This window comes from Python bivittatus, unplaced genomic scaffold (assembly GCF_059951505.1).
Source record: "Python bivittatus isolate LINGU-HERP-01145 unplaced genomic scaffold, Pbiv_v1 ctg000080_np1212, whole genome shotgun sequence".
In the NCBI taxonomy this organism is placed as follows: Eukaryota; Metazoa; Chordata; class Lepidosauria; order Squamata; family Pythonidae; genus Python; species Python bivittatus.
This window is the reverse complement of record NW_028277035.1, coordinates 6,540,499-6,562,854: the sequence shown is the minus strand read 5'-3', so window position 1 is coordinate 6,562,854 and position 22,356 is coordinate 6,540,499. Positions and strand designations below refer to the sequence as shown.

At 39.3% G+C, this 22,356-nt stretch overlaps 1 protein-coding gene across 1 annotated transcript in view; it reads left to right on the top strand.

The window, feature by feature from the left end:
* Positions 1-15,473, top strand: part of LOC103063479 (myosin-3) — a 29,942-nt gene extending 14,469 nt beyond the window's left edge. The window contains exons 23-41 of the mRNA XM_025163150.2: positions 588-830; positions 2,410-2,586; positions 3,055-3,200; positions 3,286-3,376; positions 4,091-4,480; positions 4,591-4,717; positions 5,665-5,783; positions 6,565-6,761; positions 8,062-8,245; positions 8,741-8,906; positions 9,616-9,740; positions 9,975-10,283; positions 10,375-10,578; positions 10,824-10,949; positions 11,505-11,675; positions 11,778-11,882; positions 11,958-12,053; positions 12,180-12,317; positions 15,346-15,473. Of these exons, the coding sequence (XP_025018918.1) occupies positions 588-830; positions 2,410-2,586; positions 3,055-3,200; positions 3,286-3,376; positions 4,091-4,480; positions 4,591-4,717; positions 5,665-5,783; positions 6,565-6,761; positions 8,062-8,245; positions 8,741-8,906; positions 9,616-9,740; positions 9,975-10,283; positions 10,375-10,578; positions 10,824-10,949; positions 11,505-11,675; positions 11,778-11,882; positions 11,958-12,053; positions 12,180-12,317; positions 15,346-15,369 (3,138 nt within the window). The 3' untranslated portion in view covers positions 15,370-15,473. The remainder of the gene's footprint in view (positions 1-587; positions 831-2,409; positions 2,587-3,054; positions 3,201-3,285; positions 3,377-4,090; positions 4,481-4,590; positions 4,718-5,664; positions 5,784-6,564; positions 6,762-8,061; positions 8,246-8,740; positions 8,907-9,615; positions 9,741-9,974; positions 10,284-10,374; positions 10,579-10,823; positions 10,950-11,504; positions 11,676-11,777; positions 11,883-11,957; positions 12,054-12,179; positions 12,318-15,345) is intronic.
* Positions 15,474-22,356: the final 6,883 nt, after the last annotated feature.

The following is a 22,356-nucleotide window of genomic DNA, read 5'->3' as shown; positions in this document are numbered from 1 at the left end:
TTTCCTTGACCACCTTCATCCTTACATTTTCCACGTTTCCATTTATTTTGATTATATAATTGCAGCACAGTTAACCCCAGTTTGAACCAAGGTCCTTGTGCTTTTGTGAATGAAAACCTAAAAGACCAGCACTGAATCTTGAAAGCATGGACAAAAATTGTATGTGGGTGGTGGTGGTGAAGGACTGGGCCAGCGTAATGTGAAGATGAGAGCTGGGTTTCAGTATTAAATCTTTCGGGTTTATTTCTGAAATTGCAAAATACTAAGTATGATGGACTGCTGGGATTCAGAGAGTTATTTATGTACAGCTGGTGGGATTTGGGCTTCTTTCCTTAAAAATTTTTTTAAGGAAAGCTTTTTTTTTTTCAAGCTTTTTCCACACTGCCCAATGGGTCTAAAAACTTAACAGTACATGCTTGTTATTTGAAAACTAAAACTATTTTTTATGAATCAATATTAATTAAACTGAGCTATGAATTAAATCTGAGAAAGATAAAGTTGATCATTATTGTTTAAAAGGAAGGAATGTTTAAGAAAGTGGAAACATTCTGAACGATAATCAATAATGGTATCTTTTCTTTAATAAGGAAAGTGAAAGTTTGGCAGATGCTGAAGAAAGATGTGACCAATTGATCAAGACTAAAATCCATTTGGAAGCTAAAATCAAGGAACTGACTGAAAGAGCAGAAGATGAAGAGGAGCTTAATGCAGAACTGACAGCCAAGAAAAGGAAACTGGAGGATGAATGCTCTGAATTGAAGAAGGATATTGATGACCTTGAGCTAACATTGGCCAAGGTTGAAAAAGAAAAGCATGCCACTGAAAACAAGGTAATGTAATCTGAACAATGAAACAATGTCCATTGCTGTTTGTGAAAACCTCCAGGTGATTGCATTAATCAGTGTACTGATAAATGCATCCTTGGGTGACAGGAGGGTGTCATCTTCCTTTAAGACAGGGTTTCTTAACCTTGGCAACTTTAAGATGTGTGGACTTCTACTTCTAGAATTTTTGGAGTTGAAGTCCACACATCTTAAACTTGCCAAGGTTGAGAAAGCCTGCTTTAAGGAGACAAATATAAGGTTCCTCCTTAGAAAACCATCAGTCAGCCCAACAATATTGAACAATTATCAACCTGTCTGCAATCTCCTGTTTTGGGGGAAGATTGTAAAGAAATTACATAGAAAGAAATTGATCATTTTCAAACAGTTTTTAGCTATAGCACTGAGACTGCAATGGCCATGCTTATGATCGGTAAGTATGGTGCTTATGGATGACATTTAGTGAGACTGGGACAGAGGAGTCCGACCTCCTGGTGTTGATCAATGTCTCAGCATCAACCGTGGTATCCTCCTGGACCACCTCTGAGCACTGGGAGAGGGAAGCACCACATTGCAGTGGATCTCCTCCTTCCTGGTTCCAGTCAGTGGCAGTGTTGAAAGACAGAGAGCCCAAAACTCCTCAAGTGTGGGGTGCCATATGGTTTGGTATCTTCTTCATTCTTCTTCATTTACACGTAAGCTTTGGAAGAGGTCATAGGTTGACACAGGGGTATGTATCAAAAGTATGCTGATGATATCCATATGGAAGGCCCTTCTCTCCATCATTCATGCCTTAATCACCTCTACACGGGGCTGCCCTTGAAGACCACGTGGAAGCTACAGCAAGTCCAGAATTCAGCATGTTGAATAGCAATAGGCATTTTACAATCTGCTTATGTGATAGAATTGTTTTGAGAGCTGCACTGCCTACCAGTTGGCTTCTAGGTGCAATTCAAGGCACCCATTGTCAGCTTAAAGCCCTGCATGTCTCAGGACCTGGATATCTTCAGGCCTGCCCTCTCCCAATTGTTTTTGCCTGTCCAATAAGATTTTGTAGAAGGAACTATTCAGTTCACTTCCTCACCTATTTCCACCTTCAGGGTTCTCAGAAGTAGGCCTTTTCAACTGCTGCCCTGAAACAGCATCTCCTGTGAGATCCAGATGGCCCCTACACTGTTTTAGAATGATCATCAAAACCTGGCTTTTTCAGCAGGTCTTACGGCCAGAAATTTTGTGAATTGTTCCTTCTTATAATTTCGGAGTTAATTGAAATGGAGTTACTTTATTTATCTCTGTGGCTTGCCTGTGTTTTGTATTATATTGTGCTGTTATTAATAGCTGCATTTTTAACCTTATTTACGAAAATGTAAATAAGCAGAGTTGGCATTGACTGAAGCAGCATATCATGCCACTAAGTAAATAAATATTGCTTGAAAAGGTAGTTAATGGCTTTATATCGTTGATGAATGTAAAGAATTAGGTTCATTGGAGAACCCATAATTCTAATTTAATTATTTCTTGCATGAGATAGTTACCAGGGTTCCATGTGATTTTCAGGCCATCAGCTATGTTATGCTGTTTTCTATAGGTGAAGAATCTAACAGAAGAAATGGCAGTTTTAGATGAAACCATTGTGAAATTAACCAAAGAGAAGAAAGCCCTCCAAGAAGCTCATCAGCAAGCTCTTGATGATCTACAGGCTGAAGAAGACAAAGTTAACACCCTCACAAAAGCCAAAGTCAAGCTGGAACAACAAGTTGATGATGTGAGAATCTTGAATTTTTACTGTGGGCTATCCCAATCTAATTGAACATTGAGCTTGCGGCTCTTCTGGTATCATGCATTCTTATTTTAATTTGGGGAATAAACTCATGGATTTTATGTTTAATGTTCAGAATAGGACATTAAAACCTTAAAAACTTTGAAATGGAAAGGGATACTATGGAAGCAAATCATCGGCACAACAATGAGGAGCACTTCCTCATGTTTCCATTGACTATATGTAGGAATAGAGAAGGAGCATCCTTTTTCCTTCCAACCCAAAATACACTGGATATGCACTGGAGATATACACTGGGGGCAAGCACTGGGGACAATAATGAAAAAATCCACATCTCTGCTGAAAATGTCCATTCCTTGTAGGAGAGTGCATATCGCAGTTTTGTTCGACTCAAGGAAAACATATAAATTGCCCATATTTGAATCCCAAACTAACATTAAACTTGTGTTGCAGCTGGAAGGCTCTTTGGAACAAGAAAAGAAAATCCGCATGGATCTTGAAAGAGCCAAGAGAAAATTAGAAGGGGACTTGAAACTAGCCCAAGAATCTATTATGGATCTAGAAAATGATAAACTGCAGTTAGAAGAAAAGCTGAAAAAGTATGTCATATATACACTATAGCTGCACATTAAACTATAATTACAAGATTACTTTAATTAACTTGTCTCTTTGGTATGTTTACAGAAAAGACTTTGAGTACAGTCAACTACAAAGCAGAATTGATGATGAGCAAACTATGGGTATTCAGCTGCAAAAGAAAATCAAGGAGCTACAGGCATGACTTGTTTCTTTCATATTTAAGTTTGTTCCAGGTTATCTTTATTTAGTAATCACAATACATAGAATGTTTGATTATATTTAATCTCTCTTTAGAGTTGGGGATAACAACAACAACAACAATTGTCCTGCTTATTTTAAAATTGTAATTTTACTGAATGAAGACTAACACTGAAGTTAATGAGATCTGTTTGTTTCAGATGTATATCTTTTCAACAGACAGCTAATGCTAAAATTAATGCAATACAACCAATTTTAAATAGGTACCCCTGAAGCAACTCTCCCATATCACAGTTTTTCATCTTTTTTTATCCAATCCTTATTATTGGATCTCTTCATGTATATGTCCCACCCAAATGTTCTGTCCATTTTTTCTATTTTATCTCTCACCCTCTGCTGCAAAAAAGTCTACTATTCATTCCCGCCATTATAGCTATTAACTTTACTTTTTCCATCCTGGCACCCTTGTAGCACCTCTGTCTTTCTTCAAAATGAAGACAGTTTCACAAAGTATTACTCAACACTGCCACACATTTTCTGTAGGCATCCTTTCCCCCCCTCACTTCCCTCTGCTCTTTTTAGGTTGTGAGCTCCTTGATGTCACTACCATTTTTGCTTATAAGACTCTTGGAAGTATTGTCTTCATGGATGATACTGCACTGACTACCCTCACAGTTGCTACTCCTAACTATCAAAATCTTCTCCTACATAGGCTCGTATTGAAGAGCTAGAAGAAGAGATTGAGTCTGAAAGAGCAACTCGAGCCAAGGCAGAGAAGCAGCGGGCTGATTTGTCCCGTGAACTGGAAGAAATTAGTGAGAGGCTTGAAGAAGCCGGAGGGGCCACCTCTGCCCAGATTGAACTGAATAAAAAACGGGAAGCAGAATTCCAGAAAATGAGACGTGATCTGGAGGAATCTGCCCTGCAGCATGAAGCCACTGTTGCAGCTCTTCGCAAAAAGCATGCGGATAGCACAGCTGAGCTTGGGGAACAAATTGATAATCTGCAACGCGTCAAACAAAAGTTGGAGAAGGAAAAGAGTGAGTTTAAAATGGAAATCGATGACCTGGCCAGTAACCTGGAGGCTGTTTCCAAGTCTAAGGTATTTGAAAATAAAATCATTCATAGATCCCAGAATGTAGATTCTCGGTTCTACACAGTTGTGCAAACACAAAACGTATAAGAAACCCTCTGAACTCTGTGTCATTGCAGGCTAATCTAGAGAAAATGTGCCGCACATTAGAGGACCAGCTTAGTGAATTGAAGGCCAAATCTGAGGAAAACCAGAGATCAGTGAATGATCTAACCACACAAAAAGCTCGTCTACAGGCTGAAGCAGGTAAGGAAAACATTGAGGATGGACCAAAATGCAAATAAGGGCCATTCCAGAATCGTTTTTCCCATCACTTGATAGTAAGTGGAAGGCACTGAATATTCGTGTTCAGCAATATCTGTGCAACTCGGTTTATTTGCAGCTTATTGTTATTCCAAGGCTTGAAGCTAATTGTAGAGATACGAATCCATGCAGCTACGCTAATTTCAATTCAAGTGCTCCATCTCATTTAGGACAGTGAAATATTTTCAGTGAAGAAATAGTCCTTAAGGTCCTTTGGAAAATTGTGGACAGCCTCATTCTAGCCTGATATTGAAATAACAGAAGAAGGTGAATGATAAACTACCATGTTAGCTAATGTAAGCATGAAATAAGAATTTGTGATTCTGATTCAAACATTCAAAGCTTTCTTTGTGCTAGGAGAAAGTCCACAGCTTTGTGAATGTCCTGCTGAACTTTGAAATGAGCAGTCTAACAATAAGGAACGCATGCATTTTGCACAAGAAGGAAAGAGGGCATGTCTGCTTTCCACTTACTTATTTCATCCATCTGGTACAACTTGAATATGGCAATATGTTTCTTCCCACTGAGGTGGGAGATATGTGGGAAATGCTCTCATAAATCAGAACATGTTATAGCAAGTGGCAGGATCTGGCTTGTTTTGTCTGGGCTCAGAAGCTAAACATGCTTGGGCTTGCCTAGTGCCCAGATAGGAGATCACTAGGAAAATCTATGGCTGTAGGCTTTTCAATGTCCTGGAAGAAACCAGTGGCAAACAATCTCCATGATTTTACCAGCGAACCTCATTGATGTCCCCATGAAGTCAAAAGGAGTTGGACTTGACACAAAGGAGATTTTAATTGATCTTGCTGACAGTGATCAAGAGTTATATTAACTGATGTATTCTACCTGCTTAAAGAATAACATTATTTAAAAATTGTCTTTGTTCAAAGGTGAATTGTCACGGCAACTTGAGGAGAAGGAAAGCATAATATCACAGCTTTCCAGAAGCAAGCAAGCATTTACTCAGCAAATAGAAGAGCTGAAGAGGCAGCTAGAGGAAGAGACCAAGGTATTCATAAGCAGACAGTGCTGGGCAATATTTATGATAGATTATTAAAAATAATGACACTGTCATTTTCAACACTTGAGCCATGTTTGGCAACAAGCACTCTATCTCCCAACATACAGTTGCATAATGATGAGTTATTGTTAAGAGTTTAGATAATAGCTGATGCGAACACTTAGTGAGCAGAAATCTTGTCATGTATCATAATTGTATCACAGGCTTGCCCTGTTTACAATTCAGAGACTAAGTTCCTAACATGCTCATAAAGTCTCATACAAATCAGTGGGAAGTTTGAGTAGACATGCATAGGATTTATTGTCAATGCATTTTCAATTTTAAACTCTCCCTTAATCTCTCAAATATGAATTCAGTACGTGAGAATATCAAGAACCTTTTTGATTTAATTTGTAAGATTATATATAAATTGCTGAATTAAAAAAAATAACTGAAGTTCATCATGAGAATACCTTGCATTGCTTATAGTTATCTTCTACAACAGGGAGCCCACATATTCAAGAAAGGAGGCTGCTTTTCTTGTAAGCTACACAGTTACAAGAAATTCCAAAGTCTTGGAATATACTCTTGAACATTCATGGAAAACACTTGAGTAGTGTGAATAAATTACCTGACTTGTATTCCCATGACAATTTAGGAATAAGGTCTTTGCATAAATTATATAAAACATAGGCATTAATGTTTGTGTATGAAGTTTGTACCATGCTTACATGAGAATATATATTATAATCTGAGTTCACGGATTTCATGGTGTGCTCTTAATTCTTAGGCAAAGAATGCATTGGCACATGCTTTACAATCTGCTCGCCATGACTGTGACTTGCTCCGAGAACAATATGAAGAAGAACAAGAAGCCAAGAGTGAGCTCCAACGTGCCCTGTCCAAAGCCAATGGAGAAGTGGCTCAGTGGAGAACCAAGTATGAAACAGATGCTATTCAACGCACAGAAGAGCTAGAAGAGGCGAAGTAAGTGAGAAGTGAGGAAAAGTGACAAGCTAACACTATTTTTACACACTAGCTTTCCAACTTTTATGCACTCAAATTATCCATTCGTGTGAACATTCCAACACAAACCGGTAGTTCCTTCTTATCAGATGCAAGGGCATTCATAATATTGTCGGGCAGAGTGATAATCACAAACACTCCTGTTTGTGCAGAGCGCACCAAAAACTCCAGGAAAATATTAGCCATGAAAGCAAACACAATGCAATGTCCATTTCTTGTTTCACAAAGAAATCCAGTCAGAAAAGATATACTAACTGGTGTTTATTGATACAAATGCAAAAATCCATAAAATGCAAATATCATACAAAATATAAAGAAAAACACATCTTCTCATGTAATGTAGCATCCAAGACTTATTAGCAACACAAGCTTAACAAAATCTCTAGCTACAAACTCTTAGAGAAGAGGTACACTACTTGGTACTTTGTTACAACTACGTAGCCCATAAAACCTACACAGTGGCTAACACTAAAACAACTAACAACTACTCAGAGAGACTGAACATTTTCCTCCCCTTGTATTATAGCTCTATGCCACCCCCACTGGGTAACTAGCATACACACGCCAATAGGTGGCAGTAGATAGCACAATACACAACACACAATAACAGGTGTTTTTCACATGATCTCTGTAGTCAAAATATTATTTGTTATTGTTGTAAAGATAACGGGATGAATCCTTTCCCATGAGAAAGAAAATCCTGACAAATATTCCATATAAATGTCAGTGTAAGAGATACTTTGCATCTTAACCTTCTTGCAACAGGCAAGGCAAGGCAAGGCTAGGCTAGGCTAGGTTGTTGGTGTGTGATCCACAGTCTGTATTTTTTGTTTCTTGATATATATGAAGGAGTTTTTTTTTCCCTGAGAACGATATGAATTTCTTAGAAACAGATTCTACTAAAAAATAACACATTAGATTAGATTCAATCTTATGTTAGGCTAAGGTTTGTTTTGCTTATTTTTTAAAAAATAAGCTGCAATGCCTGGTTCACACAATACTATACCATAAACAGGGGTTACAAACAGTAGCTTGTTTCACACATCACACTAAATCAGAGCCATACAAATGGTTAGCTTAGTGTAATGTGTGAATCCAGGCACTACATTACATTTTAACTTTGCTATTAGAGAGGTTTTCTAAACACAACATTCTCCAAGCATACAGCTAGGGGTTAAGCAACACCATACGGAACAAAGCTGATTCACAGAGAATCCAAATACCTGACAGAACATCACTGTTTCAATCTGACTTCTTTAAGGAAAAAACTTGCTCAGCGACTTCAAGAAGCTGAAGAGCAAGTTGAAGCTGTGAACTCCAAATGTGCTTCCTTGGAGAAAACGAAGCAGAGACTGCTGTGTGAAGTGGAAGACCTAATGGTGGATGTCGAAAGAGCAAATGCACAGGCAGCTGCTCTAGATAAAAAACAGAGAAATTTTGACAAGGTATATTTTGAAGAATTCTCTGCTCTAGTACTACAATTTTTAAACGTCTATTGCCACCAGAAGTATGACCAGATGTGAGGAATGGAGCCATGCGGTGTAAATATAGCACTTGGGTTTTGTAAGCCTGAATTTAGAATTTAGCTTATAGTGTAAATTGAGCTAATATCATTCTCAGGTCTTCTCTCTGTGTACTAACCTGTACATAAGCAAGTCAGGTTTACTGTTTAACAGCCAGCAATTTGTGCTATCTTGACCTGAACCTTCTTAGCTTAATCGAGTTACCTGTAGCTGGTGTGTTCAGACAATACTGTGGGACATGCAAGTCATATCTTGACTTGCTAAGGCTGAAGGGTATTACCTGCTACTTTAAGGCCAGAGGGGTTAAGGAAGTGACGTATAGGTAGAGATGCTATTGAAATACTGGACAGAGTTAGCAAAGAAAAAGCAGACAAAATCAGCATAACAGTAACTGACTCAAACACATTGGATATTAAGATTTTGGCAGAATGGAAGACCAAGTACGAGGAGAGCCAGTCAGAACTGGAAGGTTCCTTAAAGGAAGCTCGCTCCTTGAGTACTGAACTTTTCAAAATGAAGAATGCCTATGAAGAAACATTAGATCAGCTGGAGACAATCAAGAGAGAAAACAAGAATTTACAGCGTAAGTACCATATCTTGGCCTTTAACTCTAGCAGCTGCAGAGGGACTTAGTGCTATGCAAAGACAGAATTTTCCCATTGTTAAACCTTAATGATGTGAAAACTGTATTACTGGAATAGCTGCCCATTTGGGTTTGACTTTGTGTAGGAAAGCTGAATATTTAGGCAGGAGTTAGTCAAGACAAAGGACCATCCAGCACTGTGGTCTGCACTGAGAATTGCCAAACTTCACCATGTTCTCAATTCTGTACTACAAGAAATCCAGGGTAAAATAAGGTGCCCCTGCCTAATAGTTCTGTTTTCAGAAATGATAATGTCTTTCAGAGATACACTTAGTAACAATAACGGATTGGATTAACTTTACACAATCCATATGAGCAGTTCAGCCTTTTCTGGGATTATTGTCCCATGAACACCTGAGTGAAGCAGTTATCAATCATGACAATAAATTTCCTGTGATTACAATGGAAAAAAGTTCTGTGATCATGGGAAGTTGTGGCTGCATATGTTGGTGATCTTACAGTTTACACATATTGAGTGGAGCTTTTTGGTATATTTGGAACTGATGGTGAAAATGCAGATACTTTTGAAGCTGGTAGAAGAAGGCATCAATCTCAGCTCTGCTTAAGCCTTGTGCTATATGGTCACAGGCAGATTACTCTTCTTTTGTTCATTTAATCAGCTATTTGTGTGTGCTTTAATATTTTGTAGAGGAAATTGCTGACCTCACAGAACAAATTGCTCAAAGTGGCAAATTTATCCATGAACTTGAGAAAGCCAAGAAGCAGGTAGAGGTAGAAAAATCTGAAATGCAGATGGCTTTGGAAGAAGCAGAGGTAAATGTTAAAAATGGATTTTAAAAAGGTGGTTAATTACACTTTATATGCTCTTTTTGAGGGGGCAATGAAAATGCTAATTCACAGCAGTTATTTGATTCTGTGTCATATATCCATTCATTTGGAAAACCTTCCATTCTGATGCTAAATCATTTTAAAATCTTCCTTTAAAAAGAATCATAATCAATTTAAGTTTCTCAAATTCAGTATCTGTATGCGTTTATTTTCCAATAGGCGGCTCTTGAACATGAAGAGGCCAAAATTCTTCGTGTTCAGCTTGAGTTGACTCAGGTTAAATCTGAGATTGATAGAAAGATTGCCGAGAAAGATGAAGAACTTGATCAGATGAAGAGGAATTACCAAAGAACAGTGGAAACCATGCAAAGCGCCTTGGATGCAGAAATACGCAGTAGGAATGAGGCCATAAGGATTAAGAAGAAGATGGAAGGTGATCTAAATGAAATGGAAATCCAGTTGAACCATGCAAATCGCATTGCAGCTGAAGCACAGAAACATCTGAGGAATGTTCAAGGACAGCTCAAAGTACTTTCCATCAATTAATGTTTTATATGGGTAATCAAAATTATTGGCCTAAGGATCACCCCTACTAAATAATATTCTTGTTTGAAATTAGGACACACAGCTACATCTGGATGATGCCCTCCGAGGCCAAGAAGATCTAAAAGAGCAATTGGCCATGATTGAGCGCAGAGCTAATCTGATGCAGGCTGAGATTGAGGAACTCCGGGCAGCTCTGGAACAGACAGAGAGAGGAAGGAAGATGGCTGAACAAGAACTTCTTGATGCTACTGAGCGGGTTCAGCTTTTACATACACAGGTATGGGATGGTGTCATGATAGTATTGTAAGAATTGCCTTGCAAAATCTTGCCCAGGATGCAGTGTCCAACATTGGCCAAAAGAAGTTCTCAAAAGCATAGAATAATGGATATGGCTTCTGTTATTTACTGCAACTTCTCACAATGAGAGGAGTACTGTCTCTGAGTTTGGGAGGAATAAACCCTAATAATAACTAGGAATTATTGCAAAAATATTCAGATACATTTTCACTTTCTCTTCTTTAGAACACTAGTCTCATTAACACAAAGAAGAAGCTGGAAATTGATATTTCTCAGCTTCAAAGTGAAGTGGAAGATGCCATCAAAGAGGCCAGAAATGCAGAGGAGAAGGCAAAGAAGGCCATCACAGATGTAAGTCCTGTATTATGTACTTCCCACCCACCCCATTTTTACCATATGCCACACAATCTTCTCAAATGAGTCAATACTGATTTTCAAAGCGTATTCTGGAAAAAGAAATGGAGACTTCTGCAAATAGTTTAGGCATTCATTATAATGTAAATAATCCTGTATGGAAATCTAGCAGGAAGCCGAAATTGTGTAGCTCACTTTGTTTGCTTGTTGTTTACAGGGCTTATAGGCCACTCCAATCAACTGCCTCTCAGCAGCGTATAAGTTCCCAAATCTATAACTTGGGTTAAAACAGAAAAGATGAATAGACAAAATCAAGATAATCTTAGCAAGTACATAATTAAATCAAAACTAAAAACCATAATACAACTATACATTAACCAGAAATCTAAACATTCAGAACCAAGGTTAAACCCATTTGCTGAGCAGAGGAATAATTTATCAAGCTGGTTATGAAGTGTTCATTCCTGATTCCCAAGCTGATCCCCTCTTCTTTGTTCTACATGCACTAACTTCAGCTACTTGTTGATCTGAATCTACTGCTTATGTTTCAAGGCGGCCATGATGGCAGAGGAGCTGAAGAAAGAGCAAGACACTAGTGCCCACCTGGAAAGAATGAAGAAGAACCTGGATCAGACAGTGAAGGATCTCCAGCTTCGTCTGGATGAGGCAGAACAACTTGCCCTGAAAGGAGGGAAGAAACAGATCCAGAAAATGGAGGCCAGGGTAAACACTGGGGTTGAGAGCTGTGGCAGATATCAATTATCCTCTCTTCAGAGACTCCATTATTGGATGTTCAAAGTCAAATTGTATCACTTCAACTCCTAGATCCGAGAGCTAGAGTCTGAACTTGAGGGAGAGCAGAAGCGAGCTACGGAAGCCATCAAAGGTATCCGCAAATATGAGCGGCGAGTCAAAGAATTGACTTTCCAGGTAAGAGGAAAAGGAAGCAGCTGACTCACAGCAATTCTTTCCTTTGAATATGCTAACATGTTGTCACATTTCTAGGGTGAGGAGGACAGGAAGAATGTGATCAGACTACAAGATTTAGTGGATAAACTTCAATTGAAAGTCAAATCCTACAAGAGACAAGCAGAGGAGTCTGTAAGTTATTTATACTTTTTTGGCACTTAAAAACAACAAGGTCTCAAAATTGAAACAAGAACCAGATCCATAATTACCTTTTCAGGCTAATGTATGTGTGTTTGTGTAATTCTTGTCTGATTATAGGATGAACAGGCCAACGTTCACCTCTCCAAATTCAGAAAAGCACAACATGAGCTGGAAGAGGCTGAGGAAAGGGCTGATATTGCTGAATCTCAGGTCAATAAGCTCCGAGCAAAATCCAGAGAAATTTCTACCACAAAGGTAAATGCCTCTTTTGTCCAGTGCTCAACAATTTTTTCTACATAAAGGATGAAGTGGCAGTTACAGCAATGAATGAAAGGAATCTGAGTTCTCCTTGTAAAGATCCAGGAGTGCTTTCACTAGAAATATTGCACTAAGTAGGTAAAACCTGACCTGGATTTGCCTTAGGTTCAAATCTCTGAGGTTCCCACATAAATGCGACCAACCAGATTAGGCAAACAAAGCAACTTTACATGGAAGGATTGATTGGGTGGGTCAGCTACTCTTGGGACATCCCAGTCAAACAAAAAGCACATAATTGCCACCACAAGGTTGCTGCGAGGATACCTCTTCATGTTGCTTTTTAAAAAACAGTTTTGAAAAGAAGAAAAATTCCAGGAAATCCAGTTACAAGCTTGTATACTCTACTTCCATGGAGGCTTATCTAACCTATCTCCTTTCTGCCTCTATTTCACTAACCTGGTGTAGCAGGGAGGGGTGAATTAAAAACAAAACAAAACAACAGAGTTGGAATGCTCAGAGTAGTCCCATTTTGCAGGGCCACTCTAGGCTCTTGTCTCTGTTCCAGCAGCCAAACATTTTGTTAAATATAAAGTAAAATACTCATAATATCTGTCTTGGATGCACAGTATTGCCCCAGCACAGCTATCTGTGAAAACTAACAGACATTTGTTATATTTGAAATAAGAAGCAGACTTATTAAGGACATGAGGCCCGAAAGCCATCTACCTAAACTACATCTTGAAGACAGGAAGGTATAAGAAAGACAGAGATAGAAACAGGAAGTTCCCTTTGTGTCTTAAATACAGACACTGAATTTTCTAATAATAGGCCAGGTGAGAGACAGACATGGAGTCAGGGCGTGATGACCCTTCTGATTTCTCTCTCACCAAATGAGGTGAAATAGGCTCACAGGTTCAAAGAGAGATGCGACTTCAAACAACAGCAAATTCCTACTGAATGTTAGAAAAACCTTCCTAACAATAGGAGCAATTTAACAGTGGAACCAGTTCCCCAGAGAGGTAGTGGGCTCCCCTTCACTGGATGTGTTCACTGTGGCTGAGGTTCAAGATGTCTGTCTGGGCTGTTTTAATTTGGAATCTTGCATTGAGCAGGATGATGGGGAAAATGCCTGGAGGGTTTAGTTGCTTTCAGTTCTAGGATTCTACCTATCTGTGATCCGAGACCCAAAAGCAATACACAACAGCACAAATAAACAGAAGCTAAAAGAAGTAATGAAATAAAAGAGCAAACAGTTAAAAATCAAAGCAAGGTTAAGTGTGACTGTCAAATTATCAGTGTCAGAATATTAACTTTACACCTCCCCTATCGTAATTGCTACTGGGCAAAATTTAGCGACCTTCTGGCTAATTTGGTAGAAGAATCTGCTGATAAAATGAAGACATTTTCTCCATTGGGTTGGCCCTGATAAGTACCTAATAAAGCAGTACTAAGCTGGAGTACTACAGATGGTACATAGGACATTGCAACTAAACATGGAAAACTGACTCTTGACCTTTCTGAGCAGGCACATAGGCTGTTTTATACTGGGTTATTGTTGTATCTTCCCTCAAGAGCTCTAGATGGCAGGTCATTAAATCTAGCCAATAAAAACACTGTCCTATATAGAAAAGATACAATATCAGCAAGATAGTTGGCTGGAGAAAAAGGCCTTTCATAAAAAACACCCTTAGAGAAATAGGGGAATAAAAGTCAATCTTTCTGAAAGTTAGCAGAATTTAATTTAATTTCAGCTAATAACATCTGCCAGCATATTCTTATATGGGCCTCAATAGAGCAGATCCAAGCAATCTCCAGGTGTAAAAGAACATTAGACACACCCTGGGAGACATGCAACAGTGCTTTTATATACTGAATTTGAATTGCTTCAAGAGCAAGTAGATTTTTGTAATATGCAAAGCTGCACACCATAAAGGAAAAGGTTCAACATCTCAGCCTGAAGAATTTGACTCCAGCAGGGACATAATTATTGTCTCTGCGGTATGCAATTCCTATGATTGCATTGGTTCGGGCAGTCATGTTTTTGCTTGCTTCTTCCATGGGGTAGCTAATTGGAAGATGATTCCAAGGTATCTGAAGTGCTTAACTTGTTCAATATAGGTATCACTTAGCTTCCCGTTGTGAATACTGTTGGTGTGCCTTTTCACAAACAAAACATTCTAATTCTGTGCAGCCAGCTAATTCTGGGTCTGTTGAGGATATTAAGGCTTACCTGGGCAACCAGTTTGAAATGCTCCCCTGACTTATTTTAGCTCTTTGCAGGATGGCTAGGCTTGTAAGGCCAGAAATATAATAGCCATTCATACAAATATACTCAGGGGAGAAGAAGTATGATAATGCCTGTCCTTCAAAATACATGCACATGGGCTTGCCCCACATTATCTCTCGGTATACAATGGCTGCAAATGCTGGATCAAGCTTATGCACGTAGATCTCTGTATTTGGGCTGTACCGAGTACCACTTGCAGGATGTGCAGATGAGGTGGTCCCAGAGGCAAAGTAGGCAGATGTAAGACTCGCTCCAGACCATACGCTGACTTTGCACGTGTGCCTGTTGAAAGGCCGTCTTTGTGCGTGTGGCCTCTCTGCACAGGACTGTGATCTTTTAGATAACTGTGGCTTACAGAAGAGATAAAGCTCAGAATATGCCACTTTTCATTCTTTAATATTTTCAGCTCACATGCAAGCAAAGTTGTAAGTCTTGTTGATATCTCTTCTTCCTGAAATGGTACCAGCAACATCCTACTTTTTCCTGAATGGTGGCATGCATCTCTCTCAGGGTGAGGGGATGAAATTGCAGCACCCATCTGTTTGCAGACTTTGCAGGCTCCCAATTTTGCTTGTTTACACTGAGAAAACCTTGGGTTAGGATAGATTCTATATTCAACTTACTGTTGTTTACACAAAAATTGTAGCTGTTGTTACATGTTTCTTTAATACTTAAAGTAGGTATATATGTGTATAAAGTACATAAGTACCAACTTTGTTTTTTTTTTATTTGTGGCAGGTAGTAATAGAAAGTGAAGAATGAATCCATTGTTGGACTGAAGGCGGGAATGTATGCAAAATGCATATGTCTTCCTGATCTTTCTGGAAGTCTGTAGTAGTCTTTCCTTAGCCACCCCAGTAGAAAATAAATTGTGCTTTCCTTAACAACAAAGTGATTTTTGTTCTCTTTCTGAATCTGGTGCAACTTCTGTTAGCTAACGGTTGACATATGTCTTTGCATGACAGAGCAAGAGTTACACTCCATATGTCAGTAGGGACCATTTATTTTTCACATATTATTTATGTATAATGTTATTTTCACTTGCTCTCATATAACAGTTTACCTTCCCCAACGTATATGCACAGGCTGCCTAATTGTACCTCTGTAGCAAAATAATAATAGTAGTAGGAATAATAATAATAAATAAATAAAAATAAATGAATAAATATAAATAACAAATAAATAAAATAATTAAAATTAAAAATAACAATGTTATAGTGGTCCCAGTGGTTATCAGCACGCTGGGTGCCCTACCAAAAAACCATGGACGGCACTTAGAAAACCTGCGCATTGACAAAATTTCCATCTGTCAATTACAAAAGGTCACTTTGCTTGGATCCGCACGTATACGATGCCAATACATTATGACATCCTCAGGTCTTTGGAAGAACTCGATGAGAATGAAGGCCAACACCAGCTAAAGAACTGGCAGATTTCACACTGTTGTGTATACAATAACTCACCCTGCAGTTCATTTGTTCACTGGCAGATGGCGCTATAGTCACCAATGACATCAGTCTCAGTGCTGACAAGCTGATTTCAGTCTGAGGCTGCCGAAAGGCAGGAAGTAAAGGCAAGAAATTGAGGAAAAATGGATTAAGGGCACAGGAGGAAAGGAGGAGTTGGCTGAACACAGATGCTGTACTTTTTGTTCAGAACAAATGGAAGAAATAACTTTTCTTTCTGGCCCCAAAGGAAAAAAAACACAGCATTGTTTGTTTATAGGGGGATCTATCCCTGTCATAATAATCTCCTCTACAATTACCAGAAGAAAGTGAGTCAAAGCTTTCTCCACCTGCCACTCTTTTTTTGCTTTCAGAATAAAGTAGAACGAAAGGAGGGGGCAGCTTAGGGAATGCTACACGGGGATACAGGTAAAGGCTGGTAAATGCAGAAAGACAGAGAAAGGCAGAGAAGCGGTTGAGGAAATGAAAAGACAACAGGCAGAAAAGCAGCAGGCAGAAATGCAACGGTACATGGGTACAAATATTGGGAGAGAAAAGGCTGGAGGATGGCGGCTTTCCTAAGCAGCACCAAGGCCCTCCTCCCCTTTCCTCCCCCCACCAACAATTCATTCACATTTTCTGCAGTTCTCTCTTATATACCAATGCAAATTATGTCCTGTTTTGTGTCCTGCTATCTAAGAGTCACAGAATTTGGAACTGTGGCTGTCTACACTGCTACGCATTGCACACTGATCGAACCACATTCAGTACCTCAGCAAAGAGATCCAGTATAACTGTTGATGTAAGTGTGGCACTGTCTCCCTCACAATCGAGCCCCTGAAAGAGGCAATGAGAAAAAAGGGTTTGCTTTCAACCCCACCCCAACCCTCCCTTTGTCTGTCACTCTCCTAGACTGCTAATTTTAGGTTACTTCCTTTTACCTTTGTTACCAGGCTCAGACACACTGAATTGTAGCTCTCTGACTCTCGACAGGATGTAGTTAGCTAGATGCTAACACATCTATGGGGCTAATACCCTATGGTGTATTTCCTTTAAATCAATCTCTTTTCTGTTATCATTATAAAGCCTGTCTTGCTAGTTATTGCTCAGGTTAGATGATCATTCTTAGGGACTCATATTTTCATGCCCACTGTGCCTCTCTCTCACTCCCATCCTGCAGGATGTCTCCATGCCTGCATTAACATAAAAAGGTTGCTTAGAACATGGAATGGCGATATGATGGCAATGTAATATATATGTTTTAGAACAGGGCCGGTTTCAGGCTAAGGTTGAGTACACACTTGGCCTAGGGTGTTAAAGCTTAGGAGGTGCCAACATTGTCCTGCTTCCAAATCATTCTAAAGATGCAAATCTTTGCATCAGCAGGAGGTGGCGCTATCAATCAATGTGGCCTAGAGGTGCCATCTGCCCATATACTGGCATTGGTTTTAAACAGACCATGAGTTAAAATAAGCTTCTAACATCTCAAATCCTTTTCTAGCATTCCCCACTCTTCCAAGCAACTAGCAAATCTGTTGAAAAGGATAGGGCATCTCTTCATCTGTGGAATTACCTCCTTACAAATCTGTGTAAGAGCTCTGGTCATTTATAGTGGAACTGTGTCAGCATGAAGAGAAAACATTTTCTTCAAGATGGGGCCTCACTGCAGCTTCAGTTCTGAGTATAGAAACATATGAGACAAGAAGTAGCTGCTGAGGGGGAGAGTGAAAGCTGACCCACTTGACAGGGTTGAATTGCCTTACATAGAAAGGACATATGTTTGAGCCAGCAGTCTAACTATAGGCAGCCTTAGAGGTTTCTTGCTATAGTTAATGTTGCCCCTAATAAACATGCAAGACATTCCACAGGAGGCTGACTGCTGCAGGTTAAAATGGACCATGATGTCATAGTGCTATTGATAATGGTACACAGTTTTAAAAGCACAGACCCTGTTTGTAGCCTAGCATGCATATAAACAATTACGCACCTACCAATTGCCACAAATAATGTCCATTTGTAAAATATCCTGCCAGTTAATTATAGGAGAACGTCTATAAACAGTTTCTTTACAGTTTCTTGACAAGACATTTTTGCCCCTAACTTAAAGGTGGTCACCATGTAATTATCAGTGGAATAAAGAATATAGTCCAAATAAAGTAGGCTAGGAATAAAGCTATCAATGACTTTCTGGCTGTACCCAGATCAAAAGTATGACATTCAGCAGATAAAATTTTACCAGTATACAGAGACAGAAATGGAAGCAGCACTGAGGCCCTTGCTTTGGACCTAGCTGATTTTACCAACTTTTTGTTTATTTGTTTTGCTGCCTTCAGTCAGTCTTGACTCCCAATGACTGCCCAGAGAAGTCTCTGCATTTTTCTTGGCAATATTTTTAGAAGTGGTTTGCCTTCTTCCTGTGGCTGAGAGACAGTGACTGGCCCAGAGTCAGCCAGCTAGCCTTGTGCCTAAGGCAAGATTAGAAGTGACAGCCTCCTAGTTTCTAGCCTTGTGTCTTTTAAGTGCTATACCAAACTGGCTTCAGCCTAATATTCCATACATAGCTAAGCTAGTGGAGAAAGTAAGAGTTATGAAGCTACAGAAGATCTTAGATGAAACAAAGAACCTTTTCAGTTTGGATTTAAACCTGGATTTGGTATAGAGGTAGGCTTGGTGGCTCTGATAATTGAACTATGCTGGGAGAGGCAGAGGGAGAGTGATTTTGTTAATACTCCTGAATCTCTTGGTGTCTTTTAATATTCTCGTTTATACTGTTGCACTTCCCCTTACGGATCAGATTTGAGGTTCTATTGGAATCCAGCACTGATGCTGCACAGACAAGTAATATCGGTGGGAAAAGAGGCTTTTTATAGGAGTTGCTCAATAAACCAACTGCAGGCCTACAGAGAGGAGAGACACCTGGCCTCAGTGACTCATGTGCTGGTAAATCTAAACGCTGAATTACTGTAATGTGGATAATGTGCTTTTTGTAGGGTGGCCAATAAAGATGGCCCAGAAATTAGAATGGCCCAGAATTTGGCAGCAAGGACAGGGAAAAGGTCTCACACGGCCCCAGCATTGAAATACCTTCATTGGTTGCTGGTTGTCTTTCAAGTCCAATGCTTGGGGCCAATCCTCCTTTTTTTCACCTATCTCTATTCAGGCTGGTAATTATAAAGCAGAGTAGAAAATTAAAAACTAATAATATCTCTGTCTGCTCTTCCTCTCTGGCCTCTCCATCCCTTTCATGTGGTGTCTTTCAGAGTGTAGGAAGTGTTCTGATTTGTTCCTGACTTTGTGTAAATGACTTCAGAAGCTTTCTCTGAAGAATGGAGTAGATTATTTTAAATATTAAATATTTAAAATAAATTTAAGTAAATATTTAATTATTTAAGTACATAAATACTATTGGTAATTAAGCAGGTGAGTGGTTAATTCAAGGTTATCAGATGATTCTATGAAACCTTGTAACAAAAAATTAAAAGGAAAAAAATAGAGAAAAGAATGAAATCCTAGTTAACTACCTTGTCAGGGAGAGAAAATTACTGGAGATAACTGATCCTCTTATTTGAAAACTACACCCTCAGTGGATTTGATGAAACTGTTCCCAGCTTTTAAATGTTGCCTCTATGACAGATCAATTTGACTGTGGAATAGAGTGATATGAATTAAATATTTGTTTCATTTTTTTAAAAAGACCACCAAATGGGCATATGAAGAAATTTGCATCACAGTTGCTGCTTCTTAATTTTTGTATTTTTACTTCAATGCCATTTGTTTTTGTTGACAGAAACACAATGAATAAATTCAAGCACATACATGAATGTGTTAGAGCGGAACTAAAGGAGGAATTGTGTTCGGCCTTACCTTTAGCCCACAGGTGCTGGTGGTGGATCTAGAACAAACATGGAGGGAAAGAACAAGAGAAACAGCTCAGAAGTATGTACTAATTGTACTCAATCTGTCAGCAATACCATAGGAGGGAATTGAGTCAAATCACATGGTTAGATAAAAGCAAGCAGGATTCAGACCTGGTTTGGGTTGTACAATCTTGGAATGCAAGTGCAGCTGTTATCTGCCTGATGGTGGAGCTACTCTTGAAGAAAATTTGCTGCATGAGGGTATAAAGCAGCTGCTGATTTTCTCCCATTTTTCCTGGACAGGTTCTTTTTATTTTCTATCTTCCTTCCATGCTCCTAGGATTCTCTTTCCATTTCTTTAGAGAAAACTTCTCAATTCCTTATTGAAGCTCTAAGTGTCAAAAAAGACTGTGCTCCAAAGATCTTACAGGTGGCTTCTGGACAGGATTTCCAACAGAATAAATATTTCTTTCTGTGAATAACGTGCCACACTTAACTGACATGTATGTGTTTGTGTGTGTTTAAAGAAGATTCTGAAGGAAGTAAATAAGGAAGTCACATTCTTTCATTGGGTCCCCAGTAAAGTCACACTGTTTGTATGGGATTTCTCTGGCTTGAAATTAATGAAGTACTTCCGCTAAAGTTGCATAAGAAACAACCACCTAGTAATAGTAAATCACCCTTTAATTCAGTAAAATCAAAAATATTGTACCTATCACTCACCTCAATTTGGATCCAAGAATTTGGGAAGGATATATTTACTGCTTTTCATGGTTGACCCAGCTCCCTAAGGACAGAGGAATTTGCATATATATTTATCACCCGTGAAGCAAATCACCCACAATACTGTAGGGAGCTAGAGAGTAAACTGAGCATTACTGTGGCCTATCAACACTCTTCTGCTTCTCCTGTTTTCAGAGTACAATAGTTGCATTTGTGCTGAATATTGTGCATTAATATCTCAAGACACTGGGTGGTGTGCAAGAATCTTAAATGGTGATCTAATAATATAAACAATAACTTATTAAAATAAAATAAGATTCATTTATTGTGTGACCCTGAACTACACCATCTTTCTCTGTAATAAAAAAATAATGCTTCCATCTGATGTGCAAATAAATAGCTGTGAGCAAACCCAACCCAACAACCGCTAGTCCCAGTCCTTCAAGCCTGAAGCTCCTCACAGTAGTTGACCAATATCAGCCAATAATTCACAGCAGCGTTTCCCATTTTAGGACTGCCTGCATCAGTGTGAACATCTGTCTTCTCCTGATTTTCTTACGTTAAATTTTTATTTCAACTAAAAAAAAAAAAAGCCGCCCTACTGCAAAGCAGCAGGGAAGATAAGAAATGCAGTCCTTCTGACCATCATGAGATTTTTCTGTACATACAGGTGAAACTCGAAAAATTAGAATATCATGCAAATGTTCATTTATGTCAGTATGGCAACTCAGAACGTGAAACCAATATATGAGATAGACGCATTATATGCAAAGCGAGATATGTCAAGCCTTACATTGGTATAATTGTGATGATTATGGCGTACAGCTTATGAAAACCCCAAATTCACAACCTCAGAAAATTAGAATAGTGTGAAAAGGTTCAATATTCTAGGCTCAAAGTGTCCCATTCTAATCAGCTAATGAATCCATAACACCTGGAAAGGGTTCCTGAGCCTTTAAATGGTCTCTCAGGCTGGTTCAGTAGGAATCACAAGCATGGGAAAGACTGCTGACCTGACAGTTATGCAAAAAACCATCATTGACACCCTCCCTAAGGAGGGAAAGCCCCAAAAGGTAATTGCAAATGAAGTTGGATGTTCCCAAAGTGCTGTATCAAAGCACATCAATAGAAGGTTATGTGGAAGGGAAAAGTGTGGAAGAAAAAGGTGCACAAGCAGCAGGGATGACCGCAGCCTGGAGAGGATTGTCAGGAAAAGGCCGTTCAAAAGTGTTGGGGACTTTCACAAGGAGTGGACTGAGGCTGGAGTTAGTGCATCAAGAGCTACCACACACAGACGGATCCTGGACATGGGTTTCAAATGTCGTATTCCTCTTGTCAAGCCGCTCCTGAACAACAAACAACGTCAGAAGCATCTTACCTGGGCTACAGAAAAAAAGAACTGGTCTGTTGCCCAGTGGTCCAAAGTCCTCTTTTCTGATGAGAGCAACTTTTGCATCTCATTTGGGAACCAAGGACCCAGAGTCTGGAGGAAGAATGGAGAGGCACACAATGCACGATGCTTGAAGTCCAGTGTGAAGTTTCCACAGTCTGTGTTGATTTGGGGAGCCATGTCATCTGCTGGTGTTGGTCCACTGTGCTTCATTAAGTCCAGGGTCAACGCAGCCGTCTACCAGGAGATTTTGGAGCACTTCATGCTTCCTTCCGCAGACGAGCTTTATGGGGATGCTGACTTCATTTTCCAGCAGGACTTGGCACCTGCCCAC